The 27,525-nt window shown below is 38.5% G+C and overlaps 1 protein-coding gene across 4 annotated transcripts in view; it reads right to left on the reverse strand.

Moving 5' to 3' along the window:
* Nucleotides 1-27,525, reverse strand: part of PPFIA1 (PTPRF interacting protein alpha 1) — a 52,521-nt gene that overhangs the window by 15,948 nt on the left and 9,048 nt on the right. For 3 of the 4 annotated variants that reach the window (XM_057373000.1, XM_057372998.1, XM_057373002.1), the window contains exons 3-19: nt 15,688-15,789; nt 15,021-15,185; nt 14,124-14,198; nt 13,563-13,664; nt 13,083-13,304; nt 12,239-12,385; nt 11,570-11,704; nt 10,440-10,523; nt 9,793-9,924; nt 8,329-8,391; nt 7,240-7,319; nt 6,865-6,997; nt 5,895-6,118; nt 5,528-5,759; nt 2,191-2,342; nt 1,427-1,599; nt 1,212-1,305 (exon numbers count right to left, since the gene is read on the reverse strand). In XM_057373000.1, coding sequence (XP_057228983.1) covers nt 1,212-1,305; nt 1,427-1,599; nt 2,191-2,342; nt 5,528-5,759; nt 5,895-6,118; nt 6,865-6,997; nt 7,240-7,319; nt 8,329-8,391; nt 9,793-9,924; nt 10,440-10,523; nt 11,570-11,704; nt 12,239-12,385; nt 13,083-13,304; nt 13,563-13,664; nt 14,124-14,198; nt 15,021-15,185; nt 15,688-15,789 — 2,315 coding nt within the window. The remainder of the gene's footprint in view (nt 1-1,211; nt 1,306-1,426; nt 1,600-2,190; nt 2,343-5,527; nt 5,760-5,894; nt 6,119-6,864; nt 6,998-7,239; nt 7,320-8,328; nt 8,392-9,792; nt 9,925-10,439; nt 10,524-11,569; nt 11,705-12,238; nt 12,386-13,082; nt 13,305-13,562; nt 13,665-14,123; nt 14,199-15,020; nt 15,186-15,687; nt 15,790-27,525) is intronic. The other variant, XM_057372999.1, reaches the window with a different exon arrangement.

The raw sequence follows: 27,525 nt of genomic DNA on the forward strand, positions 1-27,525 counted from the left end.
AGAAAAACAGCTGAGCTTTCTGTTATCCAAACAAACCCACATTCCATTCTGACTTTTCAAACTAACACACTGCTGGTTTTCATTAGCAGCCACCAGGCATTATTCTTATTAGTTAATAGAACTTAGGTACTGAAAGAAATCCCTCTCAAAGGGAAAATCAGCATCCTTTCTTTTCAACATTTACTGTCTGTCTTCAGAAGGCGAGGAAATCTGATTTTTATCTGTTTTTTGACAGCTGAACAAAACAGAAGCTTCTGTTCTGTTCTGAGCAGAACAGCAACAGCAGAAGTTTAAGGTATATGGCTCACCATTGGGGGAAAAATGCAAGGAATGTCTGATCCTACTTATATAAATATGAGTGCTTCCTGCATTACAATATAAGCATCAAGTCAGGATTTCTCCTAGCAGCAATAGCTATTTTTCACCTTTGCTTCATTTGTTATAAGTCTAGGAACAATAAAGCATGCAAACAGACACTCAAAAAGTGAGCAGTAAACTRAAAATTTTCTGGGACAGAGTGAAAAAATTCTCATGACCAGGAAAAGGTAATGGCATACAAGGTGTCATAAAAAAGGAATAGTCACAACTGATTAAAAAATAGAAATCAGGGCTACATGATGCAAGGAAAAAGATTGCAGCACACCATCTTAAATAGAAGTGAAAATATTAGTGAAGAGAGAAGCTGTCAGCAGCTGCAACACAAAGRGCAAAAGAAAGGAGCCAGAAATTCATGCACAGGGATGTCTGCACACAGCATCTTGTGCTTCCATTCTGTCAGTTCCTTCACACTCTGGAGAAAAAACAGCCAAGGGCAACTTTGGGAAATCTCCCATTTGAATTAAACTCAAAGTTGGTATTAAATGTAATAAATTTAGGAATTTATTAAATTGTGAATTTATTAAATTATATTTATTAAATATAATAAATTTAAATTAAGGGATTTGTTAAGAGTCCACTTTTATCTCCAAATTTCTTTTTTATAGCAGTCTAATAATAAGTTTTCAGCTCAAATTCCTTTTAAACTTACCATGACCTATGCTGCTATTAATGTTCTGAAAAAATAGYAAAAAAACCACAACTACAGAGGCTTATTAGCCATAGCACCATATTAGGCAAAAATAMATCAAAATCAAACTAAAAAATAAAACCACAGCATTTTTAAATAAAGCAGTACTTGAATAACACAGGATTAACATTATTTGATAACTTACTTTTTCTGCATTTTCCTGTTTTTCTCTGCTTGACCTCCAAGTTTGCTGAGACCTAATGCATCCTGAGAGGAMCCATCTGCTTCTCCCATGCCACCTACAATAAAAACCAAACTCAAATCAATGTCTAGTTAATCCTTTGTAATATTACTGATCCTACTACTAAAACCAACCACCCAAGCCCATCTCTCTCACTGTGTACAAAAAGGSAAACCAACCTTGTCCTAGAGCTTCCTTGCTTGTTTGTCCAGGTCGTCCCTTTTCCTTTTTGCCAAACAGGCGGCCAATGGAGGATTTGATCCCCTTCTTTTTGGGGGCTTTGTGAAGGGAATCTTGGCTGCTGTTACTGCTACTAGGATTACTTGTCTGCCCATCCTGTGAACCTGTTGAGCTGTACCAAAAAAAAAAAAAAAAANAAAAAAAAAAAAAAAAAGGTCATAAAGGAGCTCATATACAATAAATTCACCAAAGATTAAGTTCAAGGTTCTGTGTGCAAGCTAATCAAAATTTAGTAACTCACTAATGACATCTGATTTCAGCTTTTATGAGTTATGAAAAGAAGTGTTGACAACACAAGTTCCTGACTGAAGGGGCAGAGTAGAATACAGCTCAGACACTTAGGTACTCTACAAAGGGTGTCTGTCAATCAAAGTGATGGCAATTTTGCAAGTTATTTCTCAATTTCTAGCTAAATTACAACTTAAAGAGTTGAAAATTACATTTTGCATTTTCTAATCATGAAGCAAACTTAATGCATACTTTGAGTACCAAAAGAATCCCCACGAAGCCGTTTCTAAGCATTAGCAAAAGCTATATTCTTAATGTTTATGTAACACAGTCACCCATTTCTGTGCTCACAATTTTGAMAAGCCCTTCAACACGCAAATCCTACAGGCCCAACAGCTCTGCAGGTTGGGGATTTTCCTCTGCTGCTGTGGAATATGGAGTTSCTGGCAGGTCTGAGCAATTCCCAGCTACTCACTTCCTAATGTCCCTGATATCCTCGTGGCTCACTGTATGCAGAGCTCCTTTCTGGACTCTGTCCAGACGCAGCGACCGAGGTGAAGGAGGYGGTGATGTCTCACATTTTATGGTGGTTTTGTCATCTCGTACCTCTTCTCTGGAAGCTGGAGACTAATGGGAAAGGAATGAAAACTTCAGGGAAATGCCAAAATATGAGGGCAATACCTATACTACACAAAATATTGAAAGGAAGAGTCAATTACTTCAGTGTTAAAGGATCACTCTTGCCCTTACCATTCTGCAGTTGCTTATTTTTGTCTTGATTTCTTTCTGAATTTCTTGTTACCTTTAGTGAACAAGCTACAACATTCAGTCTTAGCTACTGAAACAAGAAAGTAGTTCTTAGCCCTGTAAATGACTAAAAGATAGGTGCTAAAGGCATGTCTTCAGCACCATAAAATGAATGTATCTGTCCCCAGTTAAAACAAGTGCAAAGACAGAAAAACTAAGAAACCTGTGAGAAGAATTATTAGCAAGATCCCTGACTCTGTGAAGTCAGTTTCTACATGAATGCTGCTACAAAAGTTTGAATAATAGAAAGAATAACTTAATTGCATGTGCACCAACAGCTTCTAAAATTAAACACCAATGCATGGAAACTGCAAAGCAATGGTTGCAAACAGAAAGCAGCACAACAGTCCTCCACACCAGCAAAAACAGGCAAACACACAAAAAAACCCACAAAAAACCACACTTAGGCTAAAATGATAAACCATAGTTTTGTTTTGTTAGGGAGTTACCCTGCAAGTGCTTTACGTTCCTGTTATCCACTAATGAGTTTGGGGACAGGGAGGGAGATGAAGGGGCACACCATGAAATAAGCTAAAGATTTTTACCTTTCTACGGTGTTTCCTTAAATCACTAGGCTGACAGATGCATGCAAAGAAAAGAAATTTGGAAAAGCTGTATTTATTGTAAACTGTAGCACAGACTGAGACAACTAGTACAGACAAAACATCTCAGGGAGGATATAAATAACAATTACAACAATGCCACAGAGAAATACTGTGTATGAAGTACACCTTAAATCACAGATTACTTAAAAGTATCCCTGAACTGAGGAAAWGGAAGCAAAAAATAAACACAATTGRTTATCTACCAAAATACCACAGATGTTTGAGTGTATTGGGACCGTAGGCAAATTAGACAAAATATGGGCAGCAAAAAGAAACCCAATAAAGTGCAAGGTGTTGCTCTGAAAAGGTGAGGACTTGCCTTGAACCTCCAGATCAGACACAGCAGCATTACTAAACGCACGAGCTCCTCCTCACAACCTGGGGATTCCTGCAGCTGTTTCCTGCACTGCACAAAACGCAGCCAATGCTTTATTAATATGAAAGAGTGCCAACAATAGCTCATTGCTGTACAGTAACAGGATTCTGTTCTTTTTACAAATTTCAAGGGCTGGAATGTTTGAGCAGGAATTCACCACCGCTTTTATTCTGTCCTCCACCCACTGTACCTCACTCCCCAAGGAGTGCTCACCTCTGCCAGTGCACAGAGCAAGGCAGCAACCCTGTGTTACATAAATAGCTTATTCAGACTGATGCTGACAGAAGTTAAATTTAAATAATTTGTTTAATAGCTCTCATTATTTAAAAAGGCTGCAAAAATAAAGTCAGTCCCCTTTGAAGTGGGACAGGGGGGAGGAATGTTCTTTCCTTCCCACAAAGGACAACTTTTAATTGTTTTTGATTTAGAATACATGTAAATTTTGCAGCATTAACATGGAAAGTTTTGTYCAATCTGACTGTAGAGTACAACATTAATAAATCAGAAGTTCACTGAATCACAGGAGCTTTAAAGAAGATCCAGTACTCCTCAAGCTCTTGACAAAGCACTGCAGACTCATTTTATCCTGTTTGGATCTTTCACCTATTAAATCCGATGAGCATAAAAATGAAAATGTTCACCACATGGAATGAACTGTCCACAAGAAGTGCTCAAGAGAGCTGCAGGCTTCACCATTTATCATGGTGATGCTTTTTAATCATGAGGGGCTTTCAGCTGACTGAGCTGCATAACCACTGGCATTAAGCTAATTTGCCTACATGATCAAAAACTAATGCAATAATCTATTAAAATGCTGGAAGACACAGCAGAACTCAGTGTAATAATTCATGATAGCTCTTCCAAAAGTTTCTGGAAAGCTCTTGTTCTGTATTTCTTCATTTCAAGCTTTCACAAATCAGTTGCCAGGTACAAATCCCATCAAATACAACTGGAAACACCAGATCAAGTGACTTTGATGCACAATTATGATCTAAAGGGAGCCTGATTACAGTTCACTTTTCTTCAATTGCATCAAAGTTCAGACAAGACACATTCTCCTGATCTAGTTTTGGGGAAAAGAGATACTTAAATTTGTATGTGGTTTTCTGCATGAGAATTATTTAGCTTAACTAGTTATTGTGAAATGTTAGAAGATAAAGCATTCTGAATTTTGATAGCTTTTTTCAGAAGAGGAATGACTGACCCTGTATATATGGCTAAAGCTAATACAATGATTTTTATTCTGTTTAATTTAAAGAACGCAAAATTATTCCCTTTTAGGGAAAAAAACCAAATTTTGCTGTATGTACGCATGAATTTTAAAAAGCCAGCAAAATCAGTTAGCTGAAATGCTTGGTTTTAACAGTTCATTTCATCTAACATTTATGTAAAAACAAGAAAGTGGAAACTTTGTATCTTATTTTTACGTATGTATTTACATGCATAAAGCAGCTCCTAGAAGGATTAATCTTCCTAACCAGTCATAGGAATGTCAAAAGAATGAAMACATCTTTTTCTACTCAGTGAACTCCGAAGGGTAAAGTACCTTATCACCTACAAGTCCAACAGATATTTCTTATACCTACCAGGCTTTAAGAGCCTAAAACAGGACACTAGCACTCATTAATATTCAAACAGCAGTGATACCATCCCAATCTTCAATATGCAAATCACTTTTTAGCTGAGTGTTTAGTGGAATAGTGGACTGCTAAAAATKAAGTTTAAAGCAGAGGGAGAAAGTGGTTGAAAAGAAAACATTGTTTCTTCTAGAAAGAGGAGTCTGCAGAAGGGTCATAACAACAGAAGGAATAAATACTGAGGCACGAGATGTTGACCAAATAATAGACTTGAGCTGTGAACGTTTTTCCTAATCATTATGTATCTTACAGTTTTTACAGAAGTTGAAAGGAAGCAGTAGAAAAACCTAGAGAAAGGAAAAATACAGCTGAGTAAGCAGGAGAGGAAGGAGCAGTGAACCAAAAAGGAACGCTCTTCCAGRAGAAGCAGAGGCCGTGGCTACTCACCAGAGTCATGATGCCCAGCCTGTCCACCTCTCGGGCCGGGCTGTGCGGGACCCGSCGGGGCGTGGAGCGGCCGCTGCCGGGCGGGGAGGAGCCGGCCAGGGCTCCGGTGGAGAACGGGGGGATGGAGCCCACCGAGCGGAAACGGCCGTGAGCCTCCAGGCTGCCGCTGCCCACCCTGCTCTCGATCTCCTCCGCGCGCTGCTCCGTGTTCTCCTTCTCCTCCTGGATCAGTCTGAGAGAAAAACAGTGTCAGGGGAATGTGGCAACCAAAGGAGGAGCGTGCAAACAGAATGGGGCGAGAATTTCTGCAACTTGGCAGAAAAATGTGCCATTTCCCAATCTAATTTTACCAAAACCTCMGCCATACCTGATCTCTTTGTTGATGGCATCCAGCTGCTCCTGCAGCATTATGGCCAAAGTCTGAGCATCAGCCTGACCACTTGGTGACAGCAGATCAACTGAGCTGAAAATGGTCTCCCTGTCATCCTCCACATCAGACACATCCACGTCACTCTCAAATGCTTGTGCCACGTTTGCCAACACACTGGCTTGCTGGGCCCGCTCCCAGTCCTGCTCATTCAGGGTCTGAACCTAAAAGAATACATAAAAAAAATAAATCCAGACTCAAATGAGAAAAATATGACATCTCCACTGCTTATCAAGACATTTAAAATAATTTATGTAAGTTCACTTACATGCTGAATGCATCCATCCAGACAGCAGTGTTTAGAGAAATGTGAAAAAAAATGAAAGCTATAATGTGGAAGCTTTTACATTTCATTTAACTGGGAGATGCAAAGTATGCTTATTGAGTAAATTGAAACATCATATATTTTGACTACACGCACTTTAAATTACAGAAGAATTTTGCTATCAATTCCATGGAATTAGTTTTATGTAAAGAGTACTTATGTGTCCTGAAAGGAAATTAAAGTTGCTTTCAACAGAGTAACATATGAGATTAGTGTACAGACACCAAATGAGGACTGTTTCAAGTTATATTTTAAAGGCTTATCAAAATTCAAAAAACAAAGTATTTTTTAAAAAACCCAAAAACCAAAACCACAACCCCTCCATAAAAAAAACCCTAAAACAAAATCCCCAAACCAAACCACAAAATTAAAGCTCAAAATCATAATCTTGYAACTATTTGCTAACATTTAAAAATGTTAGCACATGCACAGAGCAGCTGTGCATGAGTTGGCAAACCAGGATCTRTAAAATCGAGCAGTTTATTGCTAGGTACTCCCAGTTCTAAAACCCTGCACTTGATTAGCCTCATGCACTGAACAAATGGGTTTTGTTGTGCCGGTTTTCTTTGCGTTTTTATTCATTACCTTTGAAGGTTCATCTCTGAGAGCAGCCAGACGGCCCTTCTGGGGCCTCCTGAGCACAGAGGAGGTGCTGTAGGAGTCTGTGTGACTGTCACTCACAGAAGAAGATGTCACAGGGAATCTGAAATCTGGTCTGCTGCAACACAGAGCAAACATTTCATCCTTACAAAGGGAGAAAGAAACCACAAAAGGCACCCAAATGATTCCTCCTGTCCCACTGGTGCCAATGGGCTTTAAGCAGTGTAAAAACTGTTTTATATGCTCTATAAAAATGAATTTTATAGCTATGACTAAGGTATTTTCACTCATAATAGACAAAATTGTATTWAGCATGGTGACTCTAAAGAAATTAGGAAGAAAAGAAACTACTGCTGGTACCTATGATGAAGTGATGTGGCTCTGAGTCTCACTTGGTCATTTTCAGCCCTTAAAGCATCAACATTTAAAACAAGTTGATCCTGGAAAAATAATTAGAAAAATCATATAATATGCTTTAAAAGAAACCCAGTGTCAAATACAAATTTATAAATTAACATTTACGTTTTTTATCTTGTTTCTACAAAACTTCAAAATAGCAGATTTTATTGTATACCCTTCAACAATGTAAACACTGTTTTTGCTACATACAGTATAGCACTGTCACAAAAGGGCATCCCAGAATAATTCTGTTGCCTCTCTACCCTGACCCTAGTAATGAAAATATGTATTTTAAAACCAACTATGAAATAAGGTTCACATGCTGCTAGGTTTATTATAATAAGTGATGATAATAAGAAAGAAGAGGATTTATTCAAGCTGTCTGCACAAAAGGATCTAAAAGCATTCATTTTAAATGGGCATTTTTACATGCTCTAGAAACTCTGAATTTCACAGCAGAGAAATCCAATGAATGAGAAAACAACGAAAGACTACATAAAATAAAAAGTGGCTGATGATGAACATCTGTAAGGAAGGACCTTGTCATTTCCAGGACAAGCAGAACACCAGGCAGCTGCTATTGCTGAGGGAGCAGCCAAGACTAATAAATATTTCTCCCCCTGCTCCCCAGTTCTTAAAACTTAAAAAAAATGTTAGCAGTGACACAAGCATTTAATGATATTCAATGCTTTGAGAAAACCTTATGGGAAAATACCCAGCATTAAATGTATTTCTCTTTTGGTTTTGCTGCTGAAGGTCACATGTACAACAGTATAAAAATTCTACACAGCCCCCAAACCTTGGCTAATTGCCAAKATATCCAGGCACTTCACATATTCAAAAGTGTGCTAAGTCTTAAAACAAAAGATTTGTATTACCTATAAAATCCTCAGACTGTGGCACACAACACCATAAAATAAGCAGCAATAGCTCCTTTCTCTTAAACAGAGCAGGAAATGCTGAGTTTTATGGGGAATTAAAATCTGATCCTGCTATGTAGCAAAGCAGCAATTAAGTTCCAAGATAATATTTCAGAATTGCAGTGTGTACCTTTTCATGCTGAAGTTCTTCTATTTGTTTTTTTGCGTTTTCAATTTCTCGAAGAAGTGAATTCTGAAACAAAAGGCATCACAAATTAAGTCAYTCATAAGAAGCTTCACACTTTTAAACCATAACCATGATGAACATAAAAAAATATTCAGTCAACACCACACAAATGYATCATCAGTTACAGCTCCTTGATTGCTTCCATCATTTCACTTTGATTATACTTGAAGGTTTATCCTTCCAGGTGTACAGCCCTCTAAATAATGGATTTAGTAATAGTACGGGTTTYATAAATTTTTAATAGCAATGGCAGCCTGTTAAAGCTCCATTTGACAAAGTCTGACTAGCAAAAAGGGAGAATAATTATGGAAWAATTCAAAGTAATTCAAAAGAAACCAGGTGATTAGAGCAAAGTCTTAAAATGTTACCTGCATGTTTCTTCCCAAGTTAGYATAAAAGAATGAGCTGGAAGCCTCAATAAGAACACTTTTCTAGAAGCTGTTAAGTATAGTAAAGAACAAGTAGATTTTCCTCATTATTCACAAATRTAGTTATGGTTTGGAAGATAAGAGGGGTTTAGGGTCAACCCTAAAACATGACCTATTATTCAAGCATGAATGTAGGAGGAAGCAAACATTTAGTAAGTCTGGAAACGTTATTTACATACCAAAGCATTTTACTGCCATGACTTTAAAATTAAAGATACTCAGCTTTTACTGAAACAATTCCCCAAGAGATCCTTTCACCCTCTCCTAAAAGAAACCAAGTATTTTTTTAATCCAAGACCAAGCAATTCAAAGTCAGCATCAAAGTCAGCATCAAGCAAAGTGCCACTTTAGCAGACATTGTTTTGCTGGATGCAGAATAAGGGAATCTAACTTGAAGGTGTGCATGGAAGAAAAATCTGTAAGGACCTGGATCCAAAAGCAGAAAGGAAGGAGTAAAAAGTGTGTCAGAGTTTAAGAGATGAATTGAGTGCAGGGGAAAGCTGCAAGATGTGCATTGACAATGCAAGAACAGCCCATTGACACTCACATAACGAGTCTCAAAACSAGCTACCTGGGAAGAAAAGGCAAAYTGCAAGAATCCCACAATGACCCAGGGGAACTGGCACAGCCAAAAGCCGCAGGAAACAAAGGAAACTGAACTGAGAAGGTCAAAGTTCCAATGCTTTAGGCTTCCTGTATTACACTGGAGGAGCCTATTTATGCAGTCTGCACCAGCCAAGYAAAAAAGGATAAAGCTTCTTAAAAGCTGCCTCCTCAACACTGCAGTGCAAGGCCCAGGGACAACCTCAAAAAAAAAATTTTAAGAGCATGTTTTGAAAATTAAGACTAAAAAAAGAGCCTTAACCAGAACTACTTATTAATAAGGGGTTTGTGTWTATTTGGTGAAGTTACAGACACATTGCAAAATGCACAGATCATTACAGAATTACACATTCCTTACTGGAATGTGACTTGTTACCTTATCTTCCAGGGCAGCCATCCTCTCCTTGAGATGAAGCTGGAGCCTTTCATTGGATTCAGACAGGAGTTTATCAACAGTTTCTGACAAACGTTTATTATGCTCTTCATTCATCTTCTCTCTCTGTCTAGCCTAAGATACAAAAAAAAGYTTCTGAAATAACTTCAAATTTGCAATGTCTCTAACAATTTCTACATTATAAAGGCAGCAAGCTCTCTTTAACCCAAATGCATTTCTTTTAACAGCAATATTTTTCCAAAGAGGAACACTGCATGTGCCTYCAGGGCTCTGTAAAGGGAGTCTAAGGACATCTCAGACTTTCCTAAGTGATCCAAGATCAGAACTTTAAAAATCTAAGCCTACACTAAAAAAAAAAGGCACCGTTGAAAATGGATTCCATTATTGATAACCCAGAAACCAYTTTTTCCATAGCCATTTAATTCAGCAAGTTAAACTTTCATTGGAGACTTTCAGCAGATTTTCCTTGAGATTGAAGGTTAGCCACAGTACAGTGACTCAAATCTCACAGCTATCAGCCAGCCTAAACTCTGGCTTTATTTTAAAAGTGAGAAATAAAACTAGCTTTGCTGAAGAGGATCAAGTTCTTTCTTTCAGCTTTTTATCTTTGTCAAAATTCAGTGCAGTACCCTTTGCAGTTCTTGGTTCTTCTCCTCAAGCTGTGCCTCCATCTGTCTCAGCCGCTCCTCGATATTGCCGTGTCTCTCCTCAGCCTGTCAATTTGAGAGTGAAATTAGAATTTGGGTGGGGTTYTTTTAGGCTTCAAAATCACAGAAACACCGAGGCACAGGAATATTTCTAACATGCTTTGCACAACTGCCATTTATGGTAAAGGACAATGCAGAACAGATGCTTTTCTGTCACCAAAAGGACCTTGCAARAGTTCAGATGGGAAGTAGCAAAATGATGACACCTCTCACCCCTAAGTACCATGAATCAACTACTATTTGCAAGCGAGCTTGCAACAGAAAAGTTCATTCATATCCCCAAGAAATAAGATAAAAAAATAAAAGTAAAGACTAAGTGCATTTTCAGCTTCTCCTCACTAGCCTGGACGATGGGACCCTTTGTTAGTAATCATGACAAAGCAGAAAGCAGCAAGCAAAGACAAGGACTAATATACAAATTCTACCTTCCTAAGCTTGGTGGCAAGTTCCAAAACTTTAGCATCTTTAGCAGCAGAGCTCCCAGGAGACAAAAGGTCAGACTACAAAGCCAGTTAGGGACAGGAAAGATAACAGGGAAAGAAATGAAACTAAGGTTTTGAAAGAAAACATACACACGCACTTGAAAAGGCTCATTTAAGTTAACTAAATGTAATTCTTCAGACTTCATTATTCCATTTGCAGCCCTCTAATAATCTTGATATTTGGTATTATCACAACTTCTCTCACTCCCCACTTTTTTCACTTAGCTAGCAGTGGAAGAAATTTGGGTTTCCCCTTCAGAAACAGTTTATGTGTAGAAGAATGTATGCCTATTGTTGAATCAATTTTAATAGAAAGCACCAAAAACTTAATTCAAAGAGATATTTTAATGATGTAGGAGAGTTAAAACATGCTCGAGTTCCAAAGAGCAGAAATCAGAATGTCTTCAGAGAGATGAATGAGAAAAAAAGTAGGAAATAAACAAATACTTTCTGAATTATTTATGTGAAAACTGGAAACCAAAYGTAACCAAACTAACACTAGGAACAGATTTCCTGCAGTGGGATACCAGTGGAGAAGGGAGTCTGGAGGATACTGTGCCATCACCTCACCTTTGTAAGTGCTGCAACTCTCTGTGCCAGCTCAGCCTCCACCTCTGGCAGAGTCTCAGCTTTCCTCAGGGTCTGCTGCAGCTTTTGCTCAGCCAGTTCCAGTCGTTCCTGCAGTTGTCTGTTCTTATCTTCACTCTGCAGAGGGTTATGGCCAGCAAATGTTGAGGGTGAAACAAGTGATTAGTAAGAAAGTGATTGATTGAATAACCATTTTTAGCTTATAAAGTTGGATTATTTCATGCCTAATTTCCTCTCTCACCAAGGTAATATTTACCTCTATTCTAGTCTATAAAATCACTACACATTATGCAAATCTTAAAAGCTGAGCTCAGAATCTGTAATTCTCACCCACAAAACTAAAGGATACACATACAGTAACTCAAAAACCCACAATTAATCGGGACAATAGCCCTGCTGCACCATGATAAAGAGCACTAAATTTCTCAAAACCATTTCCCCATCCCAGTAAAACTGTTTCATCTTTATTCCCAGGGTAAAACTCTGCACAATGTATGACTCCAGCTCCTGAAAAACAACCACTAATAACAGCACACTACAGCTGATATTTATCTTCCTAAAAGCAAAGTGCTTCAGCACAGCATCAACATTAATTATCTCCATTAGCTTTATGCTGAGCAAAATGTACTTCATCTCATCTGAAACCACAACCTGTCGGTGCATGGAGTCTTTAGTGGCAATTTCATTTTCAAGTTTATCATTGAGGTCATGCACAGATGTAGCTTCACGTTGTGCAGCGAGGTAGCGTTTCTCCAGAGTGGTGATTCTCTCCTCCATGTCCTCCTTCTGGGCCAGAGTCTGGGCAAGACACAGGACACAATTCAAAATTTGAGAAATAAATATTTAGCGATCAAATAAAAATGTTAAAAATCAGGTGTTTCTCTTATTTTTCTCAGCAGAAAATGAAGTGGAAAGAAATGGCTTTTTAAAAGCAGTGAATGATTAAAAAAATGTTGGTTTCCATTATCTTACACCACAGATCTTTCAGTTACCTTTGCAATAGTGCACACACCACAAATCTTGACTTTCTGGGAATGGGCAGCAAGTGATCTTGGATTTAACTAAGTTCCCTATCTAATAAGGATACAAGGGACTGTGGAGATTCGGGATTCAGCAATGACAGGAACTGTCAACCACACCACTGAAATTAAAGGATTCCTCAGCCAAGGGCATCTTTAAAAATGGAAGCATCAGGAATAAAATAGCATGTATGACAAGATCAAGCATCTCTTCCAGTACATGCTGAAGTTGGCATAGCTAAATCTCTAATACATCAATGAAATATCTACTTAGTCATAGATTTATCCTGAAGACAAGTTTTCTTAAGTGACTGGTCTTTTAAATCAAAACCAGAGGATCATCACACCCTAAAAACCATTTTCTTCTCATCTATCAAACCAAAGACATTCAAAAAGCATGAAGGTTCAGCTGAGACTAGAATTTCATAAAGCAGTGGCACTTGTGACTACCCAAATTCTAACAGTTCCTTCCTCACCTCTCGTACATCTCTCTGTAACTTGGTATTCATCTCTTCAGATTTTATTAAGTCTTTCCTTGCTGTATCAAGATCTTCTTCCAGCTCTGTTACTCTGCTGGACAAGGCAGTGAGGCGTTCTTTCATTTGTGTCTGCTCTTTGTTTTGYTTATCTATGATGTCTTGGAGTTCAATCACTTTAGCCAGGTTTTCATCGTGGCATAATGAACCATCAGAGGATCTCTATTAAGCAGGAAGAAAAAAAAAGGTGTATTTGACTGACACAAAGAAGACTGAAAACCAAATTGCTACTCACCTGTAAACATCCCTCCCCAAAAATAATTTTATTGTTGAACAGACTGCAAAAACTGAAATTTTGATAGCTAATCTAATCTTTTTGATTAGATACCACTCAAAAATATTTTATTATGGTTTAAAACTAAAATGTTACAGCCAATGATTAAAAATCAGATGTCAGCTGAGCAATGTAAATAGCTGTACCTTCCCATTTGTAGTTGGTGTATTTTCTTGTTCATGATTTATATCCAGCATCCCATCTGGAAGTGTTTTCTTCTGATTATTTTGCTCTTTCAGAATCATTAACTAAAAGAAAAGTTTACAGACACATGTTTCAAGTCAATTCCTTTCTCACTAACAGCATAAAGAACAGCTGCAAAAGCAAAGGAGCAAAACAACAATTACTGATTCTACTGCCAGGTATGTATTAATAAAATCTGCCAGAGGCACGCAAAAACCTTATGCCACTGAAACCCAAGAAAATCTTATTTTAAAGGCACAGGAACTCTTTCTGTTGCTTTGGTTTGGTTGGGGTTTTTTTGGTTGGGTTTTTCTGGGGGTAGAGAAGGTGTCAGGAGGTTAAGGTTTGGTTTTTTTCCTCTCCTGTTCTTTCAAAGCAGCTAAGTTAAAAATTAACAATTATTCCGTTTGGCAAGAAATCAAAAGCAAGAAGTGAAAGTGAAACTTCATAAATTACTCTGTACAAATATTRACTAAAACACCCACAATGTACACACGAAGCCTTTTTTGAAGCCAGAAACCTACCTCTTTATGCGTAGTACCTAGTTCTTCTTCCAATAAGCTACATCTTTCAAGTGCTACTCGTAACCTCTCCCTTACCTGAAAGGGTAATTTCAAATTATTTGAAATCATTTAAATCAAAAAGAAATCAATTTCACTTGCTGCCATGCCTTTACAGATAATAAATGACACCATTTCCATTACACTTAGAAACCGTCATCTGGAGTCAATACTAATTACAACACATGCTAACAAAAAAAAAGTCAAATAATGTGTATTTTATGATCTAGCTTTTCCTTTTTTGTCATAAGCAACATGACTTGTACATTTAGGCATTAAAGAATTAAACATATCCAGCACCAGCTTGGCCTCGTGCAAGGCACAAAGGCTGTGTTTGCTTTTGCTCACTTACAACAAACAGAAGAACAGGYAAAATCCTGCTTAAAATCATTTGCCAGATTTTACATACAAGGGTCACAAAGTTAGGTAAACTGCAAGCTGGCAACAAAATTCACAGTGAACTTTAGCAATTGCACATCCTGCTGCCTAATATCAGGCACAACTGAAGGGAGGAGCTCCTTTAATTCAGCTTTCTATCCCAGCGTAAGCCAATTCCTCTCCTTCTCTTCTCTCCAGTCCATTTTGTATATTAGATAACCAAAAGGCTAAATCCTGATATTGTACAGGTAAGCTGTGTGCATTCCTACAGCAAATATATTGCTCCAGAACCGTGCTGAGCTTACATTAACACAGCTAATGAAGTACTGGGATAAACTTCAGTGCCTTGCTTTAGTTAAGAGCAGCATCTGAATTTAGGAGATGTAGTTACAGTTCAGAGGATTTCTACAAATTCAGTACAAAAACTGCCTGCCCCACACAAAGCAACAGGATGAAAAGATGTAAAGGACAATATTTTGTTACCTTTTCATCAAGGGCTTTATGGTGCTCAAATAAAGATTTTAGTGCTTTGAGAACTTCTACTTCACTAGAAACTCCTGCTGGAGACTGAGCCTGCCTCTTCACAACAGTCATCCTGAGGGATCGCTCATGCCTGGAGACAAGACACTCCAAATGTTCCAGTAACAGCTAAAGCAAAAGAAAAGAAAAAGGAACMATGTTTATTCCTGGTCTGCACAGCTGCAGAAAATGTTGCTTCCTAAAACATCAAGTTTAGAGTTCTAAAATTCAAATCTCAGAGACAAAGGATATTGTACCGAGTGTAAGGACTCGTTTTCAACATTTGAGCTGTATTAGCAGTGTAAGCTGCTCAAACAGATCTCCACAACCTGCCCACTCTGCTCCTCTGATCCCAGAGCTGCAGGATTACAAAACTTTAACAAGAAATCTGGATGGCAGATAGCAGTGCAGTCTTACAAGCTTTTCCTGATTCCGCACAGCAGCATTTGGAACCGTGCATAAGCATCCAAACCTTGTCAAGGAACACACCCACACTGGCACTTCCATGGCGATTCATGTACAAATATCAGGGAAAAAATACTCTTAGCTTTTCAAATGCAACATTCAGTGTTTTCCTCCATGTAGCCGGACGCTTTAAGAACAGTGAGCTTGGAGAAGACAAGGAACTGACCCTCGTATTATTTCTTTCTGCTTTCAGTTCAGCAATTTCTTCTTCCCTTTCAAGCAGCTGCTCCCTGCATACATTCAGCTCTTTTGTAAGCGCTGCAAATTCCTGGAACAAACCAGACAGAAATACAAGCACATCAACTATCAGGACACAGTGAGAGTGGATTCATATGAACACTTGACAGTTCCTTGAAGCATTCATTTCAGATGTGCAAAGCCAATACAACTGTATAGTCATGCTAAGCCAGCTTCAGKTCAAACACTTAAAACCTTTAGGATGCCAACTGTAAAGACAAAGGATGTTTCACCAGGTCTTTTAAAAACTTGTTTGTGTCTCAAGGCACTTATATGAGTTGGGGTTTCCCTGGTAAGCAAAGGGGAAAACATATTTGTAACACACTGTTAYGGTTTCAGAGAGCTGTTGGTTTTGCATGTTTTGGTTTGTTTGGTTTTTTTAACAACTGCAGAGGGAGACATGAGAAAACAGAGCACTAAGTACAGCAAAATAAAGAAACCAAGAAACAGGACAAATTTCAAGTCAGTATTTAATTGTGAGCAACAATGCATAATCCTRCCATGTACCAGAATACAGCTAAATATAGGAATTTCATTCATGCCTTCCTTAAATCTCACAAAAGGGAATGAAGCAKCCTTTTTCCTCCAGTCCTGCTAGAAATCTCTGAGGATTAGAATCAGAATTTTCTGAAWGCTGAGCCCGAGGGCTCAAAGCCCTCACAAGGCTCACCCTTCAAATTCAATAAAGATTTCACCAAACAAAACCCAAGCAAAGTGAAATAGCACAGAGTGAAGTGTCATCAGGGACCAGGAACAGAGCTAACCCACATCACTTACTGCATGCTTATTGCTACAGTGAACACAGGCAATATGAAAAGCAATCTTCCTACATTTTGGGTTTTCTGTCAGGAAATGACTGTACTACTATYTGCAGGAGCCACTACATCCTAAACCACTTCCCCTCTCCATCAACAGCTTCACGAAAAATATTTAACATAAAAGACACTTAAATGTTCTGTCAAGTCAGGGGGCATACACTGAATAGAACAAAATGTACAACTATAGATAAACCACATTCAGAAGCAAATACAAAGCATAACTTTATCTACCCTACCTACCTACCCTGGCAAAATTCAAATTCTAATCTGAACCACCCTGGAAAGGAGAATTGCCAGTGTGAATGGGAACAAGTCCATCCTTTAGAAAAGAGCTTTGTAAGAAAGCAACCCTCGTGTGTTGTCAATGCAATTTAAAACGTGAAAATAAATATGCCTCAGTCACTCCAATGGCCAGTGAACAGGTCAGGAGCACTTGGATAAGAAAACATCAAAATGTTAGTAAATAAYACTCCTTTTTGCTGTCTAAAATAAGGGAAATACTCATAAACAAGAGACTTGCCTAATAAACARCAGATTTGTACAGCTGAACTGGTGATTAGCAGGAAGGTGAACACAACTGGCCAACTAAGCAGAGACACAAATGCTGCTGCTCTACGTTTTCCAAACCCTGCAAGGCAAACAGCTTATCAGCCAGGAGCTGTGGATCAAGTGAAAGCTTAAGATGGAGCTGTTTGGCAGCAAAATTCAAAGTGACAGAAAGCACAGGCTTAAAAACAAACAGCCACAACAACCAATTCATTATACTAAGCACATCTGCAAATACTAACATGCTGCTAAAATAAGCAGACACTGTCAAAAGACACAGCAATTTCCAATATTCATTTGGTAAACTTTATTCTAAAATAGACATATGACTGAAAAGATGAAATATGCTGCGCAATATACACTGAGAGTGAATTCCTTTGGAATTACTAATGTATCAGGCTTTTAAAAATTGGTATGAAAAAGATGAGAAATCCATCCTTATAATCCCTCTTCCTAAATAAAAACCTGCTCATTGGAAAAAGGTTTCAGTTCCCCTGCTTAATCAGCAAAGAAAYGCAAAAAGTCTTATTTTCCTTTCTCAACTCAGAAATTATTTGATTTCTCTAACACATTTAATAATTACATTCACATAAATATTTCACTGCAGCATTTCATTTGCATTATTTAAAAAAAAAAAGCAGCCTATAATTTTCAAATGGCCTGGAAATACTTCCCAAACAACCTTGTCTGTAAATACAGATCTCAGAACTTTTACACACATAAAACAAATTACACAAGGGTCCTGACTGCAAGGTAAACCAAGGGAGGAAAAATCTACTTCAAGCCTCACTTGAGCTGGCAGAAAAACTGACTCTTCTACAAGTTTTCCCTGCACAATGCTCTTCCACATCCAAGCTTTATCTGCACCTTCAACATCCCAACCTATGGGAGCTTCCAAGACTTGAACTGGCAGCACATTCCCATTTTGCTCTCACACAAGCTCAGGTAAACCAGAAACCAAAGCTGYCATTTTTCACTGGCAGCCCCCACTTAGCTTTACAGATCAGCTAATTATGTACTACTGAAAAGACCTTGATATGAACTTACTTTCTTGGTGTGTTTCCCCATTCAAATTAATAATAATATGAGTAATTTTAAAAACCCTAAAAATGCCAACATCAACATTTAGAAATATCAATATTGCACAGTTCTCCAAATTACAYTGGACTGACATGGGGAGTTCTGTATTTTTCCAGCCTCTATCTCAAGTCTTGAGAGCAGGATGAAGAGCACAGCAAGGACTACCAGACATTGTCTCATCATTCCTTCCCAACTTAAGATCACTGCACAGCATAAATATATTTTTATCTGTATGCACTTCTCCATGTGAAAAACAGCTGTATATTTGAAAGGAAGCCTGTTCACTCTTCAGATGATTACAGGACACAGAGTTCTAGTCCAYTGCAAATATAAATTGTGGCACAAAGAGATCCCAATTGTGACATGAACCATCACACTGTCAGATGACCCAAAGCAAGAGTGCACACAGGAATTTATATTGCTGCTGCATAAACACACTGACGGGCATTTCTGGCATTGCATAACACCTCCACTGCTGTTTGTTTTGACAAAATAAGAGTTGCTTCGAGTCCCGTGAGCTGCCTAAGAGAGAACATTTGAACGTCCTTAGTTTCAGCTGATACTGCCAAAAAACATGTCCTTTCTAGTTTTAATACTTACCTCCAGTGGGAGACAATTTGTGATTTCCTTCAGCAGTTCAAAAGCACAGAAACTATCTGCAGCTTTATAATCTCAAAAAATTAYGAGTTGTCTCGTGATTTCTTCCTTGGCATTAGGTGAACGTACAGAATTAAATGAAAAAGGAAAAAATCCTGAGACATTTGCCTACTTTTCCACAAAGCTGTGTTACTTTTCTGTAATTAAGAAGAYTGAGAACAACAGAATGAAATTCTGCTGTTTCTGGCTGCCAGCAAAATAAATACACAGCTCTGAGGATTGACAAGAGTGGAACTCACAAAAAGCWCTTCAGAGCACTCACACGAATCAGTGGGAGAGCGCTGAATTTAMCAGAGAACATTTCCCTGCTGATTAGAACATTCTGGCAAACACCCATACTCTACACTAAACTGAAATGTTTACTGAAGAAAGCAACTTTTTGACCCAACTGAATCATTCCAAACACGTCACTCTTGCTGCCAAAAATAAGTATTCTCAACAAAAAGCCACATTGAGCACATTGAGTTGGTTCTTGTTCAGTAATACATTTTCTAGGGCTTTTTTGTTCCCAAGTTCCATGCTGTTTTTAAAGCAATAGCATTTCTTCTACCTCAACCTTCAGAGCTGACCTTCGACCTTCAGTATTTTTGATTTCACAATATAAAAATCCTTTCAAAGTTGGATCCATTAGTGCTGAGGTGTCAGACACACTTGGGAAGGATGCTCTACAAATAACTAAATTCATTTGGAATTTGCTCAAGCAAAAAAATCTTATTCCACAAAAAAATGCAACACCACTAGGGTGCACAAGAAATCATATAAGCAACCACATGTCCAGAAAATGTACATAAATGATGACAATGTGTGTAATAAAGAGAAAAATTTTAAATGCATCAAATAAAATATTAAATACTGACAAACTAGTAACTTCAGGCAATAGAAAGATGAAGTTGTGACTGTTGCATCTTTAGGAACATCTCTGACCAAAATATATGAGTGAAATTTATCTGTTTCATCTCCAGGTGATATTTTGGTTTGCTGTTATCATTCTGGTCTGTATATCAAGAAACCCTGAATATCAAGAAACCCACTCACAACTCTGAGCAGCTGAAGAGAGCAGGAAAAGAACAACKGGGGAAGGACATCAGGGGATCTAAGATAAGTTTCCATCATGATGTTTATACTACCTATAAACCACAATTATTCCAAATGATGCAAGCAAGGAAATGAAAAATACASAGTCTTAAACAAAACAAGCAAATTTAAATATCTAGGCTTATTCCTAAGATATTTCACAGTCACTTCACTTTAAACCTAAGGGGTTTAGGTAGCACACAGTGACCAAGATCCCCAACATATTTCAAAGTCCCTGGCAAGCGAATTTTTGTACCTATTAAGTCACAGATTTTGTTTGGGTTCTTTCAGGCTAAGAATCAGAATTATGAAATTATAAAATAGTTCAAAGGTATTAGGAGTTAAAACTGAAGAGAACTGACTTGTTTTCATCATTATGTCCAGCCTTGGAAGAAAACACAGTTACACACAATTTAATAACAAATCCAGAAAAAACAACCACCAACACAGGTTATGCTTTGCCTGTTCCATGTAATAAAACACATTGCTTTCAACCTTTCCATGGCTCTGGCATGTGCTAATCGGAAAGAAAAAAATCAGCCTAGAGCRTGCAAAGAAAAATATTTTCCTTTTCACCTCATGTAATTAATTTCCAGTATCAAGCAGCCTGAATTGACTCAGCTAGAAACATAAAACTTATCCCAAGAATTAATAGAATCAGTTCTAAGAAATCAATTTATCTTCTGTTCCTAAAACCCCCCCAACAACTTAAAAGGGAGTGTAAGAGAATACATAAAGTAATATTAAAATATGGATATGTCAAATTCTTGCGTTTTAGAACAGTGAAAGGCCTTTCATGCTCAAAGTAGCTGTTTTTCCAAGTGGAGCTAACTACCTACCAGAGTGAGAACACACTGGAGCTCATTACATAATAAGTGTATTGACCTCCTTTCTTATTTCTGTGTGTGCATAAGATGTTTTATAACTCAAAAGACAACTACCAAAACAGAGGGGTAGATTTCTTTATTGTTAAAAAAAATTCTCCCCTTCCAACTAGTAGCATTGAGATATCGAAAAGGTTTAATATGACCTTTGGTTAACTCAGAAATCTGTGTTTTTCTTGACTCAAAAAACATACCCTTTTTTCTCCCCCTCTATCAAAAAGTGCAGCACTGCATGAAAACACTCAAGTGAATATTGCTGTCAGCTGACAGTGATCAATACTAAACCTGAGCCACTTCTTACCATTCCAGCCCTTTTTTTTAGCAGCTCTTCTCCAAGTGTCCCTCTTGGATTGACCTAGCTAGGCTTTGTCATTAGCGCTGCTCAATCCTAAACAGGCAATTAAGTTTTAACGTGTTTAGAGTTGCATAATGTTACTGCTCTGGAATGAAACTCTCACTGTTCCCAGYTCACTTTGGAACTGGAAGCAGAATCGACTGCCTGGCATTTGACAAGCCAAGAGCCAAAGGACTCCTCGCTCACAGCCAGCAGGTACCAAACATATGCCCAAGAGCAAAATGGAAAAGCTTATAGCAAGCCCAAGTCTCCATGGCAATAAGTAGTTTCCAGTTACCATCCCGAGTGAGTTGCTTAAATTTATGCACAGCATTCCCTGAGCCTGAGCTACAAAGCACTAAACCCAGACTTCAGTGCTGGGAGCCTCCGGAGGCGCAAGGGAACAGAAATGGGGAAAGGTGGGATTTGGCAGCTTGGCAAAAAGAATGCAGGAGCAACAGGAAAAGGGAGGTAGAAAGACATCAGCTCCATGTTCTCCCTACCATAGCTCCCCTCCCCTGATCCAACACATCTGACAGACATGTCCTGTTTGGGGGGCAGGGGGTAAAAGTACTGGAACCCAAAYCTGGATCCAGCCTCTTGCTCCTCATCAGGGGTTTCCTTTTCACCACATGAATCCCTGCTCAGACCTCATACACATGGCAGCAAAGTCGGAAGATGGAGGCTGCAAACCTTTGAGCACAGAGCAGGGCACAGACACACCAGAATCATTTACTATAGCCTGCACAAACCCAGACTAGCAGAACCCTTAGTGCCTGTCCTCCTGCATTTAATCTGCTCTGAACCCAGCAGAACAGCACTGTTATGTACACAAGGACAGGGGCAAAGCCTCGTGCAAAACCAGATCTTTGTGCATCACTGGAGAGCCAACATTCCCTGATTACACACCGTGCTTGGGACTGCAAGGGACACCAGCCAACCTTCCCATCTCCTCTGTTATCACCCGACCTCCACCCACCACGGGGAGCACAATTCACACGTAACAGATGGTGCCCTACAAGCCTCTTTGYAGGTAATGTGCTGCAAGGCAAAACCAACCCACAGCTGCATCCTACAGCTGCTTTGTAGTCTGGGAAATTAAGGAAAGAGAACATGAGGTTGTTTAAACAAGTCAGAAAACCTCATCCAGTCACTCCTATTACAACCTGCAGTTTGCTATGCATCTTCTGTAAAGCAACCAGCCTTGGGATCATCCAAACATTTAGAATCACTAATTTCTCCAGATAGTTCATTAATCTTTTCACCAGCCTTACCAAACAACACATCTTGTTCAAAGTATGGTAGATCACTCAGGGAGATCAATTAACCCAGGGCACACACAATGCATTTTTATCACAGCCCTTTAAACCCCTTTTAAAGCTACAGATGTGTATCTAATCAACCAATGAAAAACTACCAAAGTATCTGTTTTCCCCCTAGGGCTTTCTCCAAACACTCCAATRAGGGGGCAAACCCTTCAAGCTAACAGAATCCACAGAGGATTAACAAGAAATGAACATACTGAGCACTAACTTGAAATACCAGTTTTAAGTTATTTTCTTTACTTATCTTTGTAAAATACTTATGAAATGTTGCCTCTAATTCAGGCAACATCATRGATCTTCTGAGTAAGGAAGTCCAAAAGCTGAACATTACAAGAGCTGGAGGGTGACAGCTGTCTAGCAGCAAGCACAGGAAATGCAGAAGCAGCCTTCAGATTTGAATGAAACTTGGCATCTATTCATATGCAATGATAGCAGAAAACCTTCTTCCATCACAAGCCTCGAATCACTTCATTGTGGTGTGGCTATGCAAAGAGTTCCACCTTAGCTGCTCCTCAGTGTACAGGAATACACCCCCTGAAAGGGCAGATAAGGCACAGAAGTATCCAGAACCATACCGAGCTTGTTTTACTTGGAAAAATGTCCAAGATCAGCTAAAATATGCATCAGGAAAACTTGAGTCATCATTGAAAAACAGGCTTTTCAACTTGGGATGTGTATGGCCACTTTGTGCAGAGCAGTAACTGTTGAGAACGGCTGATAACAAAGTAATCCTTTGCAATACTGCACCATTCCATGCACCAATATTCCAGAATAACACCTTCATTTAACACACAATAAGCCTMCAATACTCGGGGTGTGTTAGAAAAACGACTGCCTCACAGTGACACTGTGTCAGCAACTTCTAAGGGTTTCAYAATCTGAGCTACCACATTCCTGCACCCCCAGCCTGGTGCAGGTCTACTTTGATTAGGAATTAATACAGTAAAGTAGCAGCACAACTTCTTAGGTGTAGCTTTAGGCATCTCCATTTTTGGAGTCCATGTCAGTGAAGAAACCTACCCACACCCTTACCCACTATGGCAAAAGGAGAATAAACTTGTACTTAATTAAAGAGCAAGAATCTTGCATTACCAGTTTAACAAGGTATGGGACAAAACCAGTCTCCATCTTTAACATGACAGTAGAGAGATTTCACTCAAGTTTGTCCTCTCCTCRCACAAAGCTGGTCAAGATTTCCTGTGATTCCATGCTGGATTGCACAGCATGCAATGCTCCTTGGGGAAGCCAAACCATAGAACAACTGCAATTTGTGCTGAGAACATTTAAGAAGCTCTATTATTTTCCTGGGACCCCCCATTTTGGAGACTAAGCAGCTACAACAAGATCTTTTAAGTTGCAAACAACATTGAACTGTAAGTTTMCTTGGGCAAGAAAAAGATATTTTTCTGCAAATGAACTCTAAATATACTGCACTCACAAAAAAATAGCACAATTCTGCCTCAGCTGGCATTTAATACAAAATTCCTATGACTTTTATGAATTAAAAACTATTTAATCGTACACACTACATTCTAGTCATCTCACATGACTAATACTGCAGTTTTTTACAAATAGACCCAGGACAAGACCCATCATGCACAATTATTTCAGTGACAAGATACTCCCGCTTGCAAAAACTGTGAGCAGCAGCTGAGGCCCTGCCCTGCCCTAYTCTAATCGTTCATCTTGGCCTCTGGTTGCCAGCTTTAGTTCTGTGGCTAGCAGCTGAAAAGTACATTTTCCACACACTATTAAGAGGGAATGCTTGGGAATATCTGAATTAAGCTGGCCAAGACACCCTCATTAAACAAGCACCAGCATGTACTTCCCCCTCAGTGCTCTCCTATTATATACATATGTATTTATTATTTTTGCCAAGTGATGAACACTTCAGTCTATAATTTCAAACTTGCTTAAACAAGTAATACTGACTGAGGACAGATACGTGCCTCCAGCAGGAAATTTGACTTACCAGCTCTTCACATTTTGCTTTTCTGTTTCTCTGTACTCTATCARTTTACAAGCTGARTGGATTTACTGGGCTAACTGAAGCWAAGGATATTCAAATCTGTGATATYCCAAATAAATGCTACTGGACCATTCTATGGAAAAGCTGCTCCATTTTAACAAATGCTCTAAAACAAAGCAATTCCAAAATCCATAAAAAACCAAAGCACAGTCTCAGGTGCTACAACAGACACATCTGCTACCTAAACAAAGGAAAAACTAGAAAAGAAATCAGCAACATAGATTAAGCACTGAAGAGTTCTTTTTAGGCAGAGGGTTAAAACTTTTTTCCATGTTCAAAGTAATTTTTTTTGTCTGCCACAAAAGATATCCATAATGAACAGTTCTGAACTTGGTAACTACCTGAACCTGGACAGCAGAAGGAAACCAGGGAGATGAGCAATACTATAATGCAGAGAAGAAATAAAAAAAAAAAAAATCAACCAATCAATAAATAATAAATAAACAAATTAATAAAAGACAGAGGCAGACTGTCAATAGGATGTTACCACTAATAAATGCTGAGGTGAAAGGCAGGTTGGTGGAGAACCTGTGAAGCTTGTATTCCACACTGGACTGAAAACAAGGGAAAGATGATGCAACATGAAAGCCCTGCAGCCTCCTACTCCACTGAAACAAAAGAAATGCTTGGCCCATTTCTTCTCCACTACTTCCTGGGACTTAATGTTTTATAACCATTGCACAAAATTCAGGAAAGAGTGATGCAGTCTCCACAAACTACAGCTCCAACAGGRTCAGAGTTACACCAACATCAGTATCAGCATAAATGAGACCTTGGGAGGGGAAAAGGACAGATGAAATCCTAAAATGCTGCTCCATTTCCACTTTACATGAAGCAAAGTTATTCCAGATTTCTTGAGACAAAACTCAGCTTTTGGAAGATAATGGTGTGGAACCACACCCTCCAAAGACATTCTGAAAACTCAAGCTGCATGTTTTACAATGAAATAAATTGCTGGATGCACCTGCCACGTGCCCTTTAATATAAAGCTAAAAGGATGTTATAACCTTCCAAGCCTTTTCCCATGAACTACAAAAAGGTGGTCATGTGGTATGAAAAATACATTACTCAAGAATAACAAGAAGATTAACAGTGTTATCCGAAGGCACCTCTGAAATTACCTAAACCAAAATTTTGTCATTCCCCCAAGAGTGACACAGCAAACAGAGAGCTTTGAAGRGATAATCTGAAATCAGGAGTTTACCTTACACAGGCTAAACATGTGRAAACCCCAATGAGATTCACCCACACATCCAGTATCACCCTCCACACATGCTCTGCTCTTCCAGCCTTGGGTCTCCGGGGTGCAGCATCATTCCTTACATCCATWATTAGATTATCTGAAGAACTCTTAACAAGAGAGTCCCATTTATTAATTTTTAATTTGGATCAGAAGTTTCTTTTACTTCTGGGTTTCTAAAGCAGCCCATACCTTAAATCCCAGTAGAATCAAGATATTCAAGCATGAGATGCAGCCAGGACTTTAAATACCACAAACCAGAACCTTAAAGTATATAAAATTACAGAGTCCAGTTTCCCACAGGGAACAGCAAATCCACAAGCACAAGCTACAGTGAAAAGCACAGCTAATAACAGAATTTAGATCTGGTACYATTAGTGCAGCAAGGTTAACAGAGCCCCATGACTCCCAGCAYGTTCAGCTCACAGGTTTCCCAATTATTGATAGGAATGCAAAGAAAATGAGAGTTTTGACTGCAATATTCTATTGAGAAAAGTATATATTGCTAAATAATTGTGACAGACTGACCATGGAGAATCCAAAACTCAAACCCACAAATGCACAATTTAAACCCTGCCACTGATAGACAGCAGTCCCTTTAGATGTGCATAGAACTCCCTTTTCCCACAATTTTCTTTTTGGAGGCAATTTGGGGTTGCACAGTGAAAAAAAAACTTTTGTATCGAGTATTCTGTAAAACAAATGAACAATTCCACTTTCAGATCTCTCCCTTGCTTCTCATGACTGTGCTTGAAAATTCAGAAACAGTTTAATAAAATTGGTCAGAATTYGTTGAGATAATCATAGATACAGTACCATTAAAGCAACAGGAATTTATGATCCTCTTTMTTGAGTGAGCCCTCTCTGCAGTGAAGAATGTTTAGCTTTTACACCAAGGATTTTGGTGGCCAAAATTCCTTTCCAAGTAATTCAAAATAAATCAGATTTCTCAGTAYTGGACACAGTCAGTGTTGAAGACAATGATTAACAGACTTCATCAATTGCAAGGYAGTTTCTTCACATGAACATTCACAAATCTTTCAACCATACCTCAAGCCAGTCTCAACTTTGTACAGGCCAACATAAAAATTCTTCGTTTAAACTGCACATCTTAAGGTGGGCTTTGTTTTGTTTGGCTTTTTAAACTATGTAAATTACTCAGCTCCATAGGCTTACATAATTAAATCCTTATACTGTGCACTGTTCTGCAAATTTGAGGTAGGAAAAAAAAAAATCTCATTTCTCTCAACAGTATAGTGTTTAACAATCCATGGTCTCCATGCTTTGCTCATTTCTACCAGATAATCTCCCCTGCCATTCTATAGAAAAAATAAATGACTCTAAAAACAGTGGTTTAAGTGTATAGAACCAAATTTTATACGCATTTATATAGGAGGTAGGATTATAAAAAAAAGCAAGCACTGTTCTTCAAAATATTTCTCCACAATTGGATACCAAACTCCACCATGTACAAGCAGTAGGAGTAAGGCACAACCAAGCATGTTCTACAAAGATGGGGAAAAAAAATAAAAACAAAACCAAACAAAACAAAACACCCACCCACCCCCCCCCCCCCCAAAAAAACCAAAAAAAAAAACCCAAAACCAAAAAAAGAAAGAAGATAGCAAAGGGTGCCTATTTTCCTACCACAACAAAGAAAAACTGCTTATTTTCTAAATAGAACTTCTTCTTTCTCTTTAACAAAACTCAAAAGGTCACAAATCAAACTTCTCAAGCTTTTTCCCACATAGTCCTTTAAACAAGTCCTTGTTTAAAATCT

This window comes from Malurus melanocephalus, unplaced genomic scaffold (genome assembly GCF_030028575.1).
Source record: "Malurus melanocephalus ecotype Western Australia unplaced genomic scaffold, MMel_1.1 scaffold_182, whole genome shotgun sequence".
Classification (NCBI taxonomy): Eukaryota; Metazoa; Chordata; class Aves; order Passeriformes; family Maluridae; genus Malurus; species Malurus melanocephalus.